General features: G+C 41.8%; 1 protein-coding gene across 14 annotated transcripts in view; it reads left to right on the forward strand.

Annotated features, from left to right (window-relative positions):
* The window catches only part of LOC135200990 (uncharacterized), a 51851-nt gene extending 36041 nt beyond the window's left edge, over positions 1–15810 (forward strand). For 6 of the 14 annotated variants that reach the window (XM_064229787.1, XM_064229785.1, XM_064229790.1 and 3 more), the window contains 4 exons: positions 8218–8382; positions 9764–9859; positions 13767–13855; positions 15607–15810. In XM_064229787.1, the coding sequence (XP_064085857.1) occupies positions 8353–8382; positions 9764–9859; positions 13767–13855; positions 15607–15787 (396 nt within the window). In that variant the 5' untranslated portion in view covers positions 8218–8352 and the 3' untranslated portion in view covers positions 15788–15810. Of the gene's footprint in view, positions 1–8217; positions 8383–8477; positions 8729–8874; positions 9059–9763; positions 9860–10052; positions 10223–12280; positions 12458–13191; positions 13557–13766; positions 13856–15606 lie in introns of those variants that run through there. The other 8 variants (XR_010311426.1, XR_010311429.1, XR_010311427.1 and 5 more) reach the window with 8 other exon arrangements.
* The last annotated feature ends 2817 nt before the right edge of the window (positions 15811–18627 follow it).

An 18627-nucleotide genomic window follows, 5' to 3' on the forward strand; every position in this document is an offset into this window, starting at 1 on the left:
GCTTTCTAGTTTCAAGAATGTACAGATAGTGTTTATTAATTACAAGAATATAGTATATTCTCAGTTTTCTATATTAAAAGATTATGCTTAGGGAACTCACAGATGATTCATCTCCTCCTGTCCCTTGGTAGTAGTGGCTTAGGCACACAGTCTCTGCTGGGTAGATGATCCCAGCTTAGCTAATCCAACTGCTTTGTAACTTTTCCTTCCTTATCCATTATGACTTACTCTCAGCTTTTGAGCTCAAGCTTTGCTGACTATGGTTAAGTCCTTGCCTTCTGTTACATTGATCACTCTTGAGCAGCCCTGTCATTGTAGGGATCTCACAATCTGTGACCTTCCCTGATGGGTCTGAAGCACAATGTGGACATTCGACTATTTTTACAATTAATGAGGTCTCTTAGGAGGAGTTTCTTTGCACCCGGCGTTTTCTTTCTGCTTCATGCGTAACTTCTTACATGTCTTGGGAAAACATGGCTTCTGATTCTTGAAGAAGTCCTTCCTTCTCGTAGTGCTTTGCAATGGCCCTGCAGGTCTTGTGTAAAAGCCTGGGGTTTTAGTAGCTCTGGTCTTCTCAGTGAAATGGCAGTTCATGCTTTATTACAATAAAGGTTATGTTGTGAAATGATGTGTTCATATAAATTTTTAACAGGATTTTTTTTTTTTTTTTTTTTTTTTTTGTGGTTTTTTTTTTTTTTTTTTTTTCTTGTTAGGCACCATTTCTTGTAGCTGAGGGTGCAGACAAGCTGCTTGAGACAGCAGCTACGGGAGAATAATTATCTCTTTTCAGTAGCCTGTTTTGTATCTGGACTTTCAGACCACTGGAATTTTTGGCTAGTTATAAGTTACAATAGGTTTTTTAATGTAAAAACATTTTCTGAAAAGGTCAAACAGTTTTGTAATAAACCTGCACACTGCTCCAAGTTTTCCAACCTTAGATTAAAAGGAATAGAGGAAGTAGTGCACTATCCTAATTCTATTCTCCTTGCATTTGTTTTAATTCTTTTATTTTATTATTTGTTAACTTTATTTTTTGTTCAATGGAAAACTTACTTTGGCAGATATATAAATATAGCTGTATTCTTCCGAAGGCCAGACAGAATTTCAAAAACTTCGAGGCCACACGCATTTGGCCGGGGGCCAAGGTGGTAGTACCCCATTCCCGCCGCTGGGATGGCGGAAGTATCAGGAAACCATTCCCATTTTCTATTCAATATTTTTTTCTGTCCGCCGGGTCGGTAAACAACCTGTTTACAGACCTCCGCCCAGGCCCAGGATTTTGGATTTAACCACGCATCTTTATAAGTATCTTGGATTGACTTTTGGTTCTTTTGGACTCTGGATTGTTTTGGATTGGCATAGAACGCGATAGTGGACTGTTTTTGGATTTTGGATTGGCTTTTGTATGAACGTGATGGTCGGGATCAAGTTCAAGTTGAGCTTCCAGAGTTGTGTGTGAGCGGAGTGATTGCAAGGTGGGAGGCGTACCGAAATCATCGGTTAGACCCCCAACCCCCCCACAGTTATGTAATGGTGTGGGGTGTAAGGGGCATGTTTGTTTTTTTGCTAAGTTGATCGTTGCATTGAATGCAAAAGTTTGACTATGAGGTATGAATGGAAGGTGTATGAATCCTATCGGCGTAAGCTAGAACGCGATAGGATCAGGAGGTCTTCCTCTAAAAGCGGTTCTACGAAAGGTAAGGGAAGTAACATTTCGCCTATATTAACACCAGTAGAATTTGCTTCACCTAATCCTGTGTTGTTGCCTGAGGGCCCTAGTTCTGTCTGGAGAAGGTAATCCCGCTCTGATTCTAGAGTCATTGCGCACTCTAGAGTCCAAAGTGTTGGCCCTTGAAAACGGCTCCGACTAAAGTGTGTGATCGTGCCCCTAGTGTTGTGGGAGGGGCTGTCAGATCGGCCCCATAATGCCTCTAGGTCTAGACTCTGTCGGACTCCCAGACCTCAGGGAGTGGGCATGTCGAAAGCCGCAAGAGGGTTACGGGGGCTCCCCACCGATCTGGCGTCCCTTCGGCAGGACCTGTTGCTACTTCCCAGGCTGCCAAGGAGCGTGCTCAGGCTCGCATCCTAAAGGACTGTTTTTCGTCCTCCGAGGCGCCCTCCCCGCGCAAGGGGTGGAGCGCTCGGAGTGACTCACGTCCGTTGAAAAGGACTTTTCCTAGGGAGGACGCTTTACGTCCCCTCTCTCCGCTCTCGTTGCGGTCGTCGCCTGCGTCGTATGACGCGTTTCCTCCTCAGAAGAGAGGTAGGACGTCGTCCGAGGACGACGCTGAGAAGCGCTTCTCGCGCGCCTCGGAGAGGCAGGTTGCTGTTCCTGTGAGAAGGAAGGAGGCGTCCCCCCGCCCCTCGTCTTCTCGCAGGCGCAGCCCTTCACCTCCTCTCGGTTCTTCACCTACGAAGAGTTTTCTTGCGTCGCTCCAAGACCAATTGTCGACCTTAATGGCTCGGAAGACTCGCCCAGCAGCAGTTGAGCCTAAGCGGCGGATTTAAGGAACGCTAGACTGCCTGTCAAGAGGACGAGGCAGTCTCCTTCTCTGTCTCCTCGTTCGTCGCTGTCTCCACCCGCGCGTCAGGACGCCTTGGAGGACGCTCGACAGGACGCCTTGGAGGACGCGTTTGAAGACGCTCGGCAGGACGCTCGTCGGGTGGCTTTGTTTGACGCTTTGCCTGTGGAGAAGGCTTTTGAGAGCGCTCAGAAGGACGCTTTGAAAGCGAAAGCTGGACGCTTGAGCGTCAAGCGTAAGGACGCTCCTCGAGAGAGACTTAGAGTTTCCTCTCTGGACGCGCAGCGAGGTCAGGAAGCTCTTCGTGGTTCGAGCTCTAAAGATCGACAGAAGGTCGGTCGCTTTGAAGAGGCGGATGTTAGTCTTCCTCGGAAGCCTTTGTTGAAGGCTAGACCCGCGGGGCGCACGCCCTCTCCAGAGGTCCTATCTCCTTTGCCTCTTCGGGAGGAAGGAGAACATAGTAGTCCGGCTGACTCAGTAGAGGAAGAACAGCCGTCAGCTTCGTCGGTTTCCGACTACAAGGTGCTGGTACGACTTTTACGTTCCTTGTTTGGGGAAAAGTTCCAGCCTGCAGCTCCTAAGTCTCCGCCCTCTCAGTTTTCCTCTTCGAAGTCGGGCAAGGTTTCGGAAGTGGTGGAGATGAAGACTCCTTATCCACTAAGAAAGCATTCAAGAAATTGCAGGAGTGGATGGAACGTCGGAAGGATCAGGGCAAGTCGACTTTCGCCCTTCCTCCTTCAAGGCTGAGTGGGAGAGGCGGCATTTGGTATGAGACCAAATCGGAAGTGGGAATTAAGATCCCGTCCTCCTCTTCCCCAAGGGGACTTTTTTTTTTGCTAGTCTGGTAGACGCCCAGAAGAGATCCCTTTTGTCGTCCGCGAAGATTTCTTGGACACCCACGGAGATAGACCATCACATGAAAGGTCTGTTAAAGACTCTGGAAGTCTTTAACTTCCTAGACTGGTGCCTAGGAGCCCTGGATCTTCAATCTAGGAGTCCTGATTCTTTGAGTCTGGGGGAGCTGTCCAATGTTGTCATGCATGGACAAGGCCGTCAGGGATGGTTCGGAAGAGTTAGTGTCTCATTTCGGCACTGCTTTCCTCAAGAAGAGAGCGCTATTATGCAATTTCACAGCGAAGTCTGTTTCTGCATCGCAGAAAGCAGAACTTCTCTTTGCACCTCTTTCGAGCCATCTCTCTTCCCCCAGGCTATGGTAAGGGACCTGGCAGTGAGCCTACAAGAGAAGGCTACCCAGGATCTCTTGGCCCAGTCTTCTAGACGTCCTGCAGTCCCTATCACGTCGTCGTCGGGACGACCTCCTAGGAAGGTTAAACCCTTTCGGAGCGCTCCTCCCTCGAGAGCTGCTCCTCGAGGGAGAGGACTTGCAAGAGAAGAGGTTCCTTCAAACCTAAAACCTCTAAATGAAAAGAAAGTCCTTCAGATGCCTGTCGGAGCCAGGCTAAAGTTCTTTGCTGGGAGCGTGGAGAGAGAGAGATACAGATGCGTGGTCCCTCAAGATAGTAGAACAGGGGTACAAGATTCCCTTTGTAGACCCTCCTCCTCTTTCAACGACTCCCAGAGATCTTTCCCCGTCGTATCAAGGGGAGAAACGCAGGTTCTTTTATCTTTGAACAAATGATCTGAAAGCGGTGGAGCAGGTCTTTTAGATCTTTTGGAACAAATGATCTCGAAAAGAGCGGTGGAGCAGGTCTAGACCTGGGGTCACCAGGATACTACAACAGACTTTTCCTGGTACCAAAACAGTCGTCGGGGTGGCGTCCAGTCTTGGACGTAAGCAGCTTGAATCTTTTCGTAGAAAAGAAAAAATTCAAGATGGAACACCTCAGTCGGTTCTAGGAGCCTTAAGACGGGCGACTGGGATGGTGTCCTTGGACCTACAGGACGCATACTTTTCACGTGCTATACACCCTCTTTCAAGGAAGTTTCTGAGGTTTATGAATAAGGGACAAAGTTTGGCAATTCCGAGCCCTTTGTTTCGGTTTAAGCACGGCTCCGATGGTATTTACCATGCTCATGAAAGAACGTAGCGAGATGGTTACATTCTGCAGGAATAAGAGTGTCCCTGTATCTCGACGATGGCTTATCCAGAGCATCGTCAGAAGAAAGGTGTCTGAAGGACCTTCACTTCACGTTGGCCTTGGCGAAGTCCCTGGGACTTCTAGTCAACCTCGAAAAGTCGCATCTGACCCCAACACAGTCCATCGTGTATCTGGGATTCAGATGGATTCAGTGGCTTTTCGAGCGTTTCCGTCCCAGGAACGACAGCTGCAAGGCTTAGAGAAAGTCTCGGCATTCCTGGGGAAGGAAGCTTGCTCGGCGAGGGAATGGATGAGTCTGCTGGGAACCATTTCCTCGCTGGAAAAGTTTGTTTCCCTGGGAAGACTACACCTCAGACCTCTCCAGTTTTTCTTAGCAGACGCATGGAGAGTCAGAGAGGATCTGGATGCGACCCTTTTCATCACGAATCGGTGAAGAACCATCTAAGATGGTGGTTGGATCCTCGGAAGTTTCAAGAGGGGTTGTCCCTAAAGCTTCTGAGCCCAGACCTAGTGTTGTTTTCCGACGCTTCGGTGTCGGGATGGGGAGCAACACTGGGAAGGGAGGAAGTGTCAGGCACCTGGAAGGGGGAACAGGTGTCCTGGCACATCAATGTAAAGGAACTAGCGGCGGTTTTTTCTGGCGCTACAGTCTTATTCCAACAAAAGGTTGCAGAGAAAGTAGTCCAAGTCAACTCGGACAACACCACAGCCCTGGCGTACCTAAAGAAGCAGGGAGGTACACTCCCGTCCTCTGTTTTATTTAGCGAGGGAGATTCTGCTGTGGGCAGATGCGAGACGGATAAGGATCCTGACGAGATTTATCGCGGGAGTCCAGAACGTCAGAGCAGACCTTCTCAGCCGACAAGATCAGATCCTGCGACGGAATGGACGTTGCACCAGGACGTCTGTCGAGAGCTCTGGAGACTGTGGGGTGTCCGTTAGTCGACCTCTTCGCGACGTCGAGAACAAAGAGGTTGCCTCTTTATTGCTCTCCTGTGTTGGATCCGGGAGCAGTCGCGATAGACGCACTGCTCTGGGACTGGACGAACCTGGACTTATATGCCTTCCCGCCATTCAAGATCATGGGGAAGTAGTAAGGAAGTTCGCGGCATCGGAGGGGACGAGGTTGACCCTGATCGCCCCGATGTGGCCCGCGAAAGAATGGTTCACAGAGGTAATGTCATTCATCATGGACTTTCCGAGGGACATTGCCCTGGAGGAAAGATCTACTCAGACAGCCCCACTTCGCAAGATATCACCAAAACCTCTCCGCTCTGGGCTGACTGCTTCAGACTATCGAAAAGCGGCCAGAGCGAGAGGTTTTTCTAAAGCAGCTTGCAAAGGCGATCGCCAATGCTAGAGATCGTCCCGAGAGCTGTTACCAGTCGAAGTGGCCTTCTTCAGGGGCATGGTGTAGAAAGGAGGGAATTTTCCTCTTCCTCTACCTCTGTGAGCCAGATAGCCGATTTCCTGCTATTTTTAAGAAATGTGCAGAAACTGGCGGTCCCGACCATCAAGGGATATAAGAGCATGCTGTCGGCAGTCTTCCGCCACAGAGGACTAGACCTGTCTGATAACAGGGATCTTCACGATCTCCTGAGATCATTTGAGACTTCCAAGATACCTCAGGCGAGGCCTCCTTCTTGGAACTGGACTTAGTCCTTAGACTGTTAATGTCGAGTCTTTCGAACCTTGTTTACATGAAGCGTCTCTTAGGAACTTGACTAAGAAGGCTCTTTTCCTAACTGCTCTGGCGACGGCGAAGAGAGTTAGCGAAATCAGGCCATTTGTAAGAGAGTGGGCTTCAAGGGGGACAATGCTGTCTGCTCTTTGAGTCCCACTTTCTTAGCAAAGAATGAAACCCGTCGAACCCTTGGCCAAGGAGCTTTGAAATCAAGGGTATGACAAGCCTTGTGGGCCAAGAACCGGAGAGAGTCCTGTGCCCTGTCAGGGCTCTAAAGTTTTTATGTCCAACAAGACTAAAGAAGTAAGAGGTCCCTCAGATAATCTCTGGTGTTCGGTTAAACGACCCGATATACCGTTATCCAAGAACGCTTTGGCGTTCTTTTCTGAGGGACGTCATTAAAGAGGTCATTCGTCTTCCACACAGATCGATTTGAGCCTCTTGCGAGTGAAAGCTCACGAGGTCAGAGCTGTTGCAACCTCGCTTGCCTTCCAAAGGAACATGTCGATCAAGGACATCCTTGACGCCACCTTTTGGAGGAGCAATTCAGTATTCGCCTCACACTACTTGAGAGATGTGAGAACGATATACGAGGACTGTTGTTCTCTTGGGCCATACGTTTTCTGCAGACACAGTCTTGGGGGCTGAAGGTAGCTCTCTCCCTATCCCTTAGTTAGGTTTAGTTAGGTTTTTTAGTTGTTGTGTTTTTTTTGGTTGTGGTGAGGCTTTGGTGAAGACCTCCATCTTTTAGCTTGTGTTCAGGGGGTCTTTGTTAGTTGGTCAGGTGGTGGTCAGTTGCTTCGTTGCCCTCATTTGTATGGCTCTATGCTCTTGTCACATTGAGGTCACGTCCCCGTTGACAGAGCATTCAGAGCGCACCAGCACTACAGGTCTCCACCTGGCTGGCAACTCTGATTAAGCACAAGCAGGCTGTAGTGACAGTAATCACAGAGTCTACTTTGCTAACAGGTGAGGAACCAAGGTGTATATCATCTACTTAATTTAAGTTTCCTACAAATCCTATTCTGTCTCTTCCCACCATCCGAAGGTGGGATTCAGCTATATATATATCTGCCAAGTAAGTTTCATGAACAAAATGTTATTGTTATAATCAATTAAGTTTGTTCATACTTACCTGGCGAGATATATAATTAAGTGCCCACCCACCTCCCCTCAGGAGACAGTGGCACTGATAAAAATATGAATAGAAAATGGGAATGGTCCTGATATCCGCCTCCCAGCGGCGGGAATGGGGTACTACCACCTGGCCGCCCACTGCGTGTGCCGCGAGTTTTGAAATTCTGTCGGCCTTCGGAGAATACAGCTATATATATATCTGCCAGGTAAGTATGAACAAACTTAATTGTATTATAACAATAACATATTTGTTTCTTTTTTAACAAAAGGTATCCATTCTTTCTGTACATATTTCCCTTTACCTCATCTTACTTCTTCCTAATGAACATAATGATCTTTGGAAGTTTAAATCTCAAGTCAGTGGCCCCTTTGGTGGACTTCTTGTTCCATATGAATAGGTTTCTTCATCTGAATAATAATAATAATAATGATAATAATAATAATAATAATAATAATAATAATAATAATAATAATAACAATAATAATACATTCACTAAAGGAAAAAGTCATAGAGTGAGAGGCCATTATTACTTAGAAGGTTTTGCAGTGCTCCATTATTTCCACCCAGCAGCTTATTGGAATTTGGTAGTCGTCAGTAAATTGTGATCAGTATTGTAATGTAGTTTGGCAAGACTAAAATGTGAACGTAGTGCTACTACTGGTGCATAACTGCTTTTCATATAGGGTTGGATAAATGGTTGTAAATTAAGCATGTTTTGTAGGTGGAAGTTAAAAGTTAACTGTGGGAAGGACTTTGCTGTCTAAGATAGGTCATTTTGCTGGTCATCTAACCACTTTGTTCAACATTTCACAGATAGAGGTGGAAGTTCTGGACCTTTTTTCACGTACAAGGAAGCCTCCTGTGGAGCCTAACATCTATCCTGCTGGAACCATATGAATCAACTCCAAAAACAGAAGTTGTCCCGATGGAGAAAGGCGGCGTCGACAGATGGTGTCGAAAACGCGTTTGTCTGTCAAGGTAATTTTGGACCAGTGATATGTAGCGTACATATTTGCACACAGAGTTGTTGTGACTTGAGGTTAGAAATATGATTTCCTCATTTCCTTTTTCAGATATTGATTAACAGAAAGCGGGTAACCCAGCACCTTCAATAACAGTTGGAAATGGCTCCTTCACTCACCATGTCAACCAGTTGTACCGAATGGGGTTGTCATCATCGTTCCCTCAGAACTTATCCTTGGAAATTGTGGAAGGCTCTGGTCTTAGGGAAAGTCAGGTTGCAGTGGTCTCCCTTCCTATACCAAGCAAATCTTGCTTTCGCTGCAACAATCGGTTTTTCAACAATTGATTTCTTGGCCAGCAAGTAAGATAGCGTTTCATTTTTAGACAGAATTCAAGACAGCCCCCGTAACAGACTTTGAAACAATTTTTAGCTTTTGATAAATGGAATTCATGTGAAAGTAATACTGTTTCTGTAGGTTATGGGTAATTGTTATTGACTACTTACAGCAAGTCAGTTGTAGCCATACAGGCAACGAGTGTGTTCAGCCGAATTCGGAGAATGGTTCATCTTTCACCCAGGCTTGAGTCTGGGCCATTTGACTGGAACACTGGTGATGAAGCAGACAGACACTTGTTCTTCCCAAAGGTCGTCAGTCTTTTGCAGCCAGAGGAACCTCATCCAACTTCAGTGGTGTGTCTGAGGATTGCATTTCTATATAAATGTTAGTTTACTTTTCATATAGAATCTATGGGTCACTTTCTACTGGAAACATATGTAATTGTAATAACCACAATGCTCTCCTAACTTCTTGAATTCCTCACACTTTTTGGATGACCTTGTCTCTACCAGTCTTCCATGTGTTTTCCTAAGAGTAACCCTTCCTGAAGTACCTGGAAGAAGGTAGTATTTGTTGTCATCCGTTATCTGCTGAGAATCTCCTAGCAACTGAATAGCACTATCATTCACTTTTATAGTTTCATAACTGAGGAAGATTTCTGTATGATTAGGTTTAAGGTGAGATTGTCTCTTCCAAGAGCTTCTTCACAACAGGCTGTGACTTTCAACCTTAGGTCAAACTAGCTACTTAGAAATTCTAGTTAGTGAAACAAGTAGTGATATGACTTGTAGCAAATTCCCAAAGTCCCATTGGTATTCATCTTCAGATTAGGAGGCTGTTTGTATTTAATTTAGCTCTCAATTTTTTTTTCACAAGTTGATTAAAATGATGTCAGTAGACAAAGATATCTACACTTTTTTAACAGGTTATTCGCCTTCTGTCATCAACTAGTACTATGGATTCATAGCTACAAAATTCTAAGATTTTTATGCTAAACAGTATTTTTGAACCTTCCTCCTGTTGTTTCTTCTTATAACAATATCTGTACCATTTTACAGGGTACTGACCACAAAGAGACTCACAGTAGAGAAGATGATTACAGTCACGTTGATCCCAATGACCCAGGAAACTCTGAACTTCTAGCCCACTTACAGGTACTGTTACTTATTGTAATTGTGCGAAATAGCTCATTTTTATCCATTACTGTTCCTTAGGAAGTTCCTTAGGAAAAATAATAGTATTCATATCACAAACATCATTTTTAATTTTGGGTTTTTAAAAAATTAAGTTACAGTGATCTGTTTTTAGTCTTGATGTACATTTACTGTGCAGTCGTCTTATATACAGAATGCAGTAGAAGTCGTCTGAAATCGTGTGTAGTATGTGTGGCTGAATTCTAGTCACATGTAGCCACTGTTGCCCTTTGCGAAGGCACATGCAACAGCGGCACATGCAGGCCAATCTGGCATTCAAGCTGGAGGAGACTTAGTTCAGGAGGAAAGGATACCAGCCATTGGGTAAGTTGGTTTGGACTTGAAATGGTTCTAGGTTCACTTCTTATTTGTCTTCTTTTGTCTTTCTCTTCACTTTAAATTTGTTGTCTCTGCTCCAGCTGGCCTTTTCTTGGCTAGCTGTCCAGTTTTTAAACGTTGCCTTCATTTTTACCTCCCTTTAACTTTTAACCTTATTACTATAAAAAAAAAATCCTTTGAGGAAGCCTTGCGAGAATACACACAAGAGACTGGTTTCATTGAAATAAATAACATTCACTGCTGATACTTTCATCTGTGTCTGTAAGTTGCTTAGAACCTGGATTAAGAGCAAATTCATCATCTTTCCTATAACTGTCTCTTTCTGGAGACCGACTTCCCCTTTGGAAGACTCTTGGGGTCTTGTCTGGGGACTTTGTCCACAAGGGTTCTCAGACGAAGGCTCAAAGAAAAGAAAAGAAATGGATACCAAATCACAGTTACAAAAAATGTAGCCTCATGATAATAATGCAATATGTGAAAAAAAATCAGGGTATGCAATGTAATCCAGTCAGAATCATCCAATGGTATAATAAGGAAATGTTCTTCGCAGATGTAAGTCAAAGGCCTTTATCTCCGAGACCTCAGAGTCCCCGTAGGGGGTTGGTGCCCCTCAGTGCTTTTACTATACCTCCATTCGTATTCTCTTTCTTCCATCTTACTTTCCTTAACCGTCTGCTACCAATTGTTTCATAGTGCTTCAATTGCTTTGATGTTTTCCTTCTTTTACACTTTCAGAACCTTCTTTACTTCTAGTTTCTCTTTCAGCGCTGAATGATCTCACAGATCCCAGCGCTTGGCCCTTAGCCTAAATCTTATACGTATTGCATTCCTTCTGTTCTTTTGTATCTTTGCTGTTCATCAGAGTAATGGAGACAACCCCAAGAAGGGCAGAAAGGGAGGCCCTTGGAAAGCGGCTGTTATGCACCTGAATTAATTTTAATAGTGTAATCAAATGAAGATTTGTCAGCAGCATTTATTATAAGAAGGAAAAGTTGAATAGAGAGGAGAGGATTGTAAATCATTGTAGAAAAAAAAAAGTCATTTGGTGATTGGAAGGGAAGGGAAGGAAAACGTATGGTTCTAGTCTCAGAAAACTTTTTTTATTCACTCACAGATGTGATAAGTTCAGCCTAGAAGACTTTGGCAGAAGTGTCTGTGACTTGAATTGACACTATAGTGTTTTTGATTGCTTAAAGATGGCAATAAGTTCCATGCCCTCTCCAGGGATAGCATCTCCCTCTCAGTCACTGGCCAGTCAGTAGGTCTTTGCATTGCTTGCAATGCACAATCATTGTGTCCATCCTTTTTCTTGTCAGTTCCTACAATGATTTGTCACCACTATCCTGTCTTAGAGAATTCCATTGAGTATTGCTCTGGCCAATCCTTCTGTGGCTTCTGAAGAAGACATTGCCTCCCTCAAGAAAGATCAAAGCCTGTGAAGTCCATGTCACGTCCTCCTCCAAGTGCCATCCTCAGAGTCGGCAGCCACTTAGTGTTGTTAAAACCATTTGCCAACTTTTACCTTTGTGATATGACCCATAAGACGGACATTCATTCATTGAGATCAGTTGTTGTGGCTGGCCGTCTTCTCTCAGCAGGTGGTTATATTTATTTTCATCCGATCTTCATGAATATATTCTCTGGCACATAAAAGGAATATCTCACCTAGAGTGGCTGTCTCCTTTTCCATAGTGTTTGGTTTGTGTCCATCTCTGGTGGGATTTTCTTTCCTTTCCAGACCCATTGCTTATGTAAGTACTCATTGTCTTGAGAGTCTTGAGTTTTAACTCTTCCTCATGGGAGCTCTCCGTTGGGCCTACTCTGCCAGCTGCCCTTCCTGGGTTTGGGGCTCAACTTCAGACACCTCGGCATTTTAGGACGTCATCTGCACCATCCTCCCTTTTGAATAGCAATTCAGGCTATATTAGGATAAAAAGATTTTATTTATTTATTTTTTGTTTTTGTTTGTTCATTCAAAAGTTTGCTGTTGACAGTGTACTGACATCTTAACCATTCTTGTACATCATCATTGGTCTCTTCCAGGACAATCGGAACGTCCTTACATTCAATTTTCAAAGCACCCCGACGGCCACTAAGACCTGAAAGGAAGAAGAGGGACCAGGTGGGAGGGACTGACTGCACTAGGAGACCAGAATGTCTGCCTTATTGTGCACATAGCACAGGCATCATTCCATGGTCCCATTCGTCATGAACCTGCAGGTGCGTAACTTTTTTTGTAGAGGAACCACTGATATATTATCTGAATAGCAAACTTAATTGGTTATGTTATGCTTCTTGGAACTGATGTATATTAATAAAAAACAAAACTTAATGTGGTATAAATTGTTAGGCTTCTTGAAACCTTTCTCAGTCCCCACTTGTCCTGAAAAGTCTTAAGCTGCGGATGAAGTAATCTCGACCTTCTATTTTCCACTGTTATACAGCATCAAGAAACTTGCCATCACCAAAACTTTGCTTTGGTCCTGTTTGTAAGAATGACAGAAATCTTTTCCTTTCTGCTTTTCCCAAAATCCAGAGTATACATATGTAACTGTTTTCCTCTGTCCTAATTTCCATTAGTAGTTCCACTGCTTAGTTGTGACATTTTTCATCTTTGTTGATGTTTTTATATGAGTGACCACGGGTGCTGGGATGCATTTTAAAAGTGACCTAATAAAGTTGCAAACTTGACACCTAGATGGACAAAAAGGAGATACTGCTCACTGAAAACTTCCCTTTCAATGAAGAATTGATATTTGAGAGTGAAACATTTTTGCTCTAATTTTTACATTGTGGTTGGTCATGTGTTGATGTAATTTGTATAGAAGTTAACTGTAGAACATAGTTGTTTTCAGTGGTATTTGATTTTCATTATCTTATAGAATTGTGTGATGTTTGTAAGACGAACATAGGAATGATCGTTATGTGACTAATGTCTCATGAATGATTTCAAGGTTCTTCCTCGGAAGTCGTACAAGCGCCTCAGTGGCGTGATCGGTATGGTCTTGACCAGCCACCTCGGAGGCCGTGGGTTCGATTCTCGTGCATTCCATTGAGGTGTGAGAGATGTGTATTTCTAGTGATAGAAGTTCACTCTCGACATGGTTCGGAAGTCACGTAAAACCGTTGGTCCTGTTGCTGAATAACCACTGGTTCCATGCAACGTAAAAACACCATACAAACAAACAATCGGAAGTCGTACAGGGAAGCAGCTCAGTCTGCCTTTCACCGAAGCAACCTTCCAGCGGACAGTTCTGCATACTAGCATTGCTGAAGGTCCAATTACTACTTGGAATCAGCAACTGTCCTTTCCATTCAAGTACACCCGTAGCTACTGTTGTTATAGTCTTACAATAGAGGTCTTTTCAAAGCTTAGGAAACTCAAGAGTTTTAAAATCAACTATTTCTTGATTTTTATGTTTTCGTGTATAATTGTTGCTAAGAGTATTTTTTATAAATTCCTTGGCAAATCTTGTTCATTTTACTTCCAGCTGATTTTTAACTTCATAATTGTTTTTCTTTTCCTCAGGTCATAATACAGCTGATAATTGGATGTCATATTTATTCCCAGAGCCCCAAATGGCAACTTTCCACCATCCAGTTAGCAGTCACTGACAGGTAATATTTCCTAATTTATTTTTTATTGAACGAGTTTTATAAGGTAGGAAGAATCTAATTCATTATATGTAGATGTGTTAGAATTTGGAACCATTTTTTTTTTTTTTTTTTGCAAACAAGTTTCTTGGAATATGCAATATTGTTTATTAGTAGTTTATTTATACTGTAGATTATTTATATTCTCAATACTAGTGTAGTATTGAGAATGAAGACACAAGGGACTGCCATAATATCTGATGAAATTTTATTTTGTTTTCACACACTTGTATTTTCACTTTTCTAGTTATTTTATTATGTTTTATTATAGAAGTTTGTATAGATATTTCATTGTTTGATTATAGAAGTTTGTCTATAGCATTTGATAAACTATTTTGGTTACCTTTTATTGGCTTTATGATGCATATATCTTTACTTTGCAACAATAGGAGTTCGTTTTCCCAGACGTCCCATCAAAACCCAGGAACCAAGTGCAAAGCTGCGATTCTATATTGGCCACCACTAGCTTTGAGAAGGCCCTCTGCCCCACAGTCTGATTTTTGGAATCTAATATATCATTTAAAATATCTGCTATCAGACTCTCGCGGTTTGATTTTCAGCTGTTGATGCCGTGTATGCTTTTCAAGTCTAATTAGGGAACCAAAGGTACTGCACCACTGGATGGCAAACTCACATATCATCGCACTTCGACACTTGTGGTTCTTGAAAAAGGAGCTTGCTGTCACTGTATCTATTCAAGTAGAGGAGGCAGAAGAACCAAAGGTGAAAATAGAGAAAGAGAGGGAGGAGGGGGGAAAGAAGAGACCATGAAAGATGATTCAAGAGTAGAAGAGGAACAAGAATATAAAAATGAGGAAAAGGGAAAACAGATGAAGGCAGGACAACATTTTTTGGGAGAAAGGAAGGCAAATCCTAAAGACTAGCACTGGGTAAGAAAGGTGGAAATGGTTCAGGAAAAAGGAAAAAGAAAGGGGAAAGTAAGTGGTAGAGGAAGAAGAGGAAAGAAACAGTCAAAATATGCCAGCACTGAACAGGCAAGATCTAGCTCGAGGAGCTCAGTCAAGTTGCTGTGTAGCAAATGACCTTCTCTGCTGGGGGGGGGTGAGAGTTTGTTATTGCAGATTTTAGGACAGTATTGCAGATTTTTAAGCATTTAGGAATCCATTAATTTGTTTTGCTTTTGATTGTAAGAAATATAGTTTTCATCATTACTAAGCAAAGGAAATTCCTGACATAGCTGTGTTTGACTCACAGCTCTAGGCTGGCTGTTGCAAATATATAATGTGTTGTTTTCAAGCATTGGGTTTCAAACTATTCAGTGTTACAGCCTCATTACAGTGGTTCCATGGTTCACCACTTGCTTTGTTGGGAGTTTTATCTTGGCTACAACCAAGTTTGGAAATATAGTAGTATGTTTAGCGCAGTTGTGGAATCTCCTGATCTCCAAATGTTAAAGAAAGAAGCAAATTTATTCCTGTTCTCTGCTCCTGACATCTCACGAATTCCAGGTGTCAAAGTTTTATTTTCTGTTCTCATATTTGTCGATCACCTTTCACCATAACTTGTCTCTCATGCAAGTTGATAGATACGTACTTTCACTTTGGAGAATTCTTGATTGTATTATGGTCTGTGGACTCTGTCCATAAGGTTTTTTAGTTGAAGACTGAAAGGGAGAAAGAAAAGCTTATTTATTTATTGTAGAGAATATCTTGATGAAAAATGTAACTCGTATTTTTTCTTCTTCTCTTACGTAGGCTCAGATCGAGAACAGTGAACCTAAAGATGTCATATCGGCAAGCAGAGAGCAGGAATCAAGTCTGTCCTCCAAGTATTCCCAGCGCCTTATTAGAACGCACATCCTGGACCTCTCGAGAAGTGAGAGTCCAGGAATCGCTTCATCCGGCCACTGAAGCTCCCTGTGGAGTTAATCAGTAAGTTTATTAGAAACTGGTTTTACATCATCAACAGAAACACATAATCTAGTCTTTCCTATCATTTGTTCCTGGCGTGAATATATATATATATGTATATAAATATAGATATATATATTATATATATATAATATATATATATATATATAGATATATACATATATATATATATATATATATATATATATAGATGAAGTGGGTTGGGTATGTATATATAGTATGGTCAGCTCTGTTTTTATATTGTTTTTTTTCAAGTGTTGTGGTCATACAGACTTAATCTTCCCCAATCTAATGTCTTCTTCTTCTTCTTATTTTCTGTAGATTCTTCGTGATGCCTTTTCATCCATTTCTCTTTGTCCCAGTTATCTATTATTTCTTGTAGCTGTTTAGTTGTACCTTTAACTGCTCCGTCTTCTTTTTTTTTTTTTTTACTTTAGTTTATGTTTAATTCTCTCATATATTCTTTTACTCTGCATTATCCAGAGGATTTCTCGTTTTCATACTGATCCCTGCCTGTATGGTTATCTCGTAGTACTACAGGAAGAACCTATATCGAACGATTTATTCTTCATAATAATGATCTCTTGAGTGGTAGGAAGGATGAACCCATTAGCCGTTGTCTTAATTGCGTGTCGATTATCTCTACACCTATAGGTAGTAGCATCTCATCATCTGCTGACCTATGGAAAAAGAAAAGTCGGAACACAAAGACATTCTAATAGTAAAGGTTAATTATAGAACAGTAATATTTAACCTAATTCTAGTCTACATGTCAACTAGTGACAAAGAAAGAAATAAACGAATAATAAACACCTTACATGTAGCGACAGAGAAAGCCACAGACCTGCCTGTGATTGTCCTTGGTGATTTCAGTGGGCATTTAGGTTTCATAGGGGCACAAGAACTTGACCAAAATGGAAAATACGTTGCGGACCTAATGGAAATATATGACCTAACGCTATTAAATGGAGATCCCAGCTGCAAAGGAGAGATAACCTGGAATAGAGGAGATCAGAACAGCGCTATAGACTTTGCCCAAGTCAACCAAAATATGTATAAAAACTTTGAATGTATGGAGATAGATGAGGGAAAATATGAATGTGACCTATCAGACCATCACCTCATAAAGGTCCAATTCAGAATGAACACTAAAGTAAGGAAGACATTCAAAAATGAAACAAAAGAAATCAAATATTTGAAAGTTACAGAAGAGTCTACCAGGAAATACCTCGAATATATAAAGTAAGCCAACAAGACAGAAAAGGAGATCTAACCCAGTTGGAAGAAACAATGAGTGAAGCAAAAACAAATAACCTAGAGATGATAATCAAAAGAAGGTTAAAGACAGGAAAGCAAGAAGAAATAGAACCAGTATGGGTCACCAAAGAAATAAAGAAAGAAATAAGCCAAAGAAGGATATATAACAAATTAAAAAGGAAAGCCACAAGAATAGAAGAAAAAGATACTATGAAGAAGTATATCTTAAACAAAAACAAAAAGTACAGATAATAATAAAGAAAGCCTATGAAGAATATGAAGAAAAGGTTAGAAATGAGATAATGAATGATAAAAACAGACACAGGAAAATCTGGGAATATATAGACATGCTGAGAGGAAAGACCACATCAGGAAAAGAATGGATAAGAATATTCGATGAAAATAAGCAAGAGATAAAGGACGAAACCCAAGGAAAAGAGCTGGTAAAATTCTGGGAAACAATATACCAAAAAGAAGAAAACAAAATAGGAGAGATATGGAGTGAAAGCAAGAAAGAACAATATAAACATGACATGGAAGAAATAGTGAAAAGATTAGGACAGCAGATGAAATACCATATATCTTTAAGAGAACACATGCATGGAGTGTATGGTCTAACAGACACAGAGATTATACCTTTGGAAGAAATCAACATAACAGACGAAGATGTAAAAAATCAACTCGAGAAAATGAAGGTAAATAAAGCACCAGGGCCAGATGGAATGAAGCCAGTTCTGTTCAAACTACTCTTACAAAGTAACAACCTTCAAAAAAGAATTGGTAGAATGTTCAAACAGCATACTGAAGGGCAGGAAAACGCAGAGAAGCTGGTTTTAGTAAAAAACAACACTTACGCCCAAGAAACAAATCCCAACAGTCAAAGATCTTAGGCCAATTGCTACAACAAATGCATCATATAAAATTTTCATGGGGATCCTGAATACCAAAATAGAAAAGCATGTTAGAAATATAGGAAAAATGAATGAACTGCAATCAGGCTTTACCGCACAAAGGAGGGGAATCGATAATTTATATATTTTACAATACTGCATACAAGAAACGTACAGAAGAAAGGACCCATTATTTGTAGTATCAAAAGACTTCCAAAAAGCATTTGACTCAGTTAATAGAAAAAAGCTCATTGAGGTCATGATGAAATATAGGCTGCATGCAGAAGTAATAAATGCAGTTGCAAAGATGTATACAAATGATGTAACAAGACTATGCCTTAACAATATAGAACAAAAAGAGCTAAATGTAACTAATGGAATAAGACAGGGATGCAATGGCTCAACCATATTCTTTCTACTAATATTGTACCTGATAATAGAAAAATTAGAAAATACAACAGAAGGTTTTAGAAATGAAGTAATAAGGATAGTGGCACTATAATATGGAGACGACGGATTAATACTAGGACACACACTAGAAGAAATAACAAAATCAATAAAAACCCTTATGGAAATCGCAAGTGAATGTGACCTAAACATAAACAAGGACAAGAGTAATATACTAATATACAACGACTGGTACAGTATCGATGATGTGGAGAATATGGAGCACATAGAAAGAATAAAAATAGTTAAG

The sequence above is a fragment of the Macrobrachium nipponense genome, chromosome 27, assembly GCF_015104395.2.
Source record: "Macrobrachium nipponense isolate FS-2020 chromosome 27, ASM1510439v2, whole genome shotgun sequence".
In the NCBI taxonomy this organism is placed as follows: Eukaryota; Metazoa; Arthropoda; class Malacostraca; order Decapoda; family Palaemonidae; genus Macrobrachium; species Macrobrachium nipponense.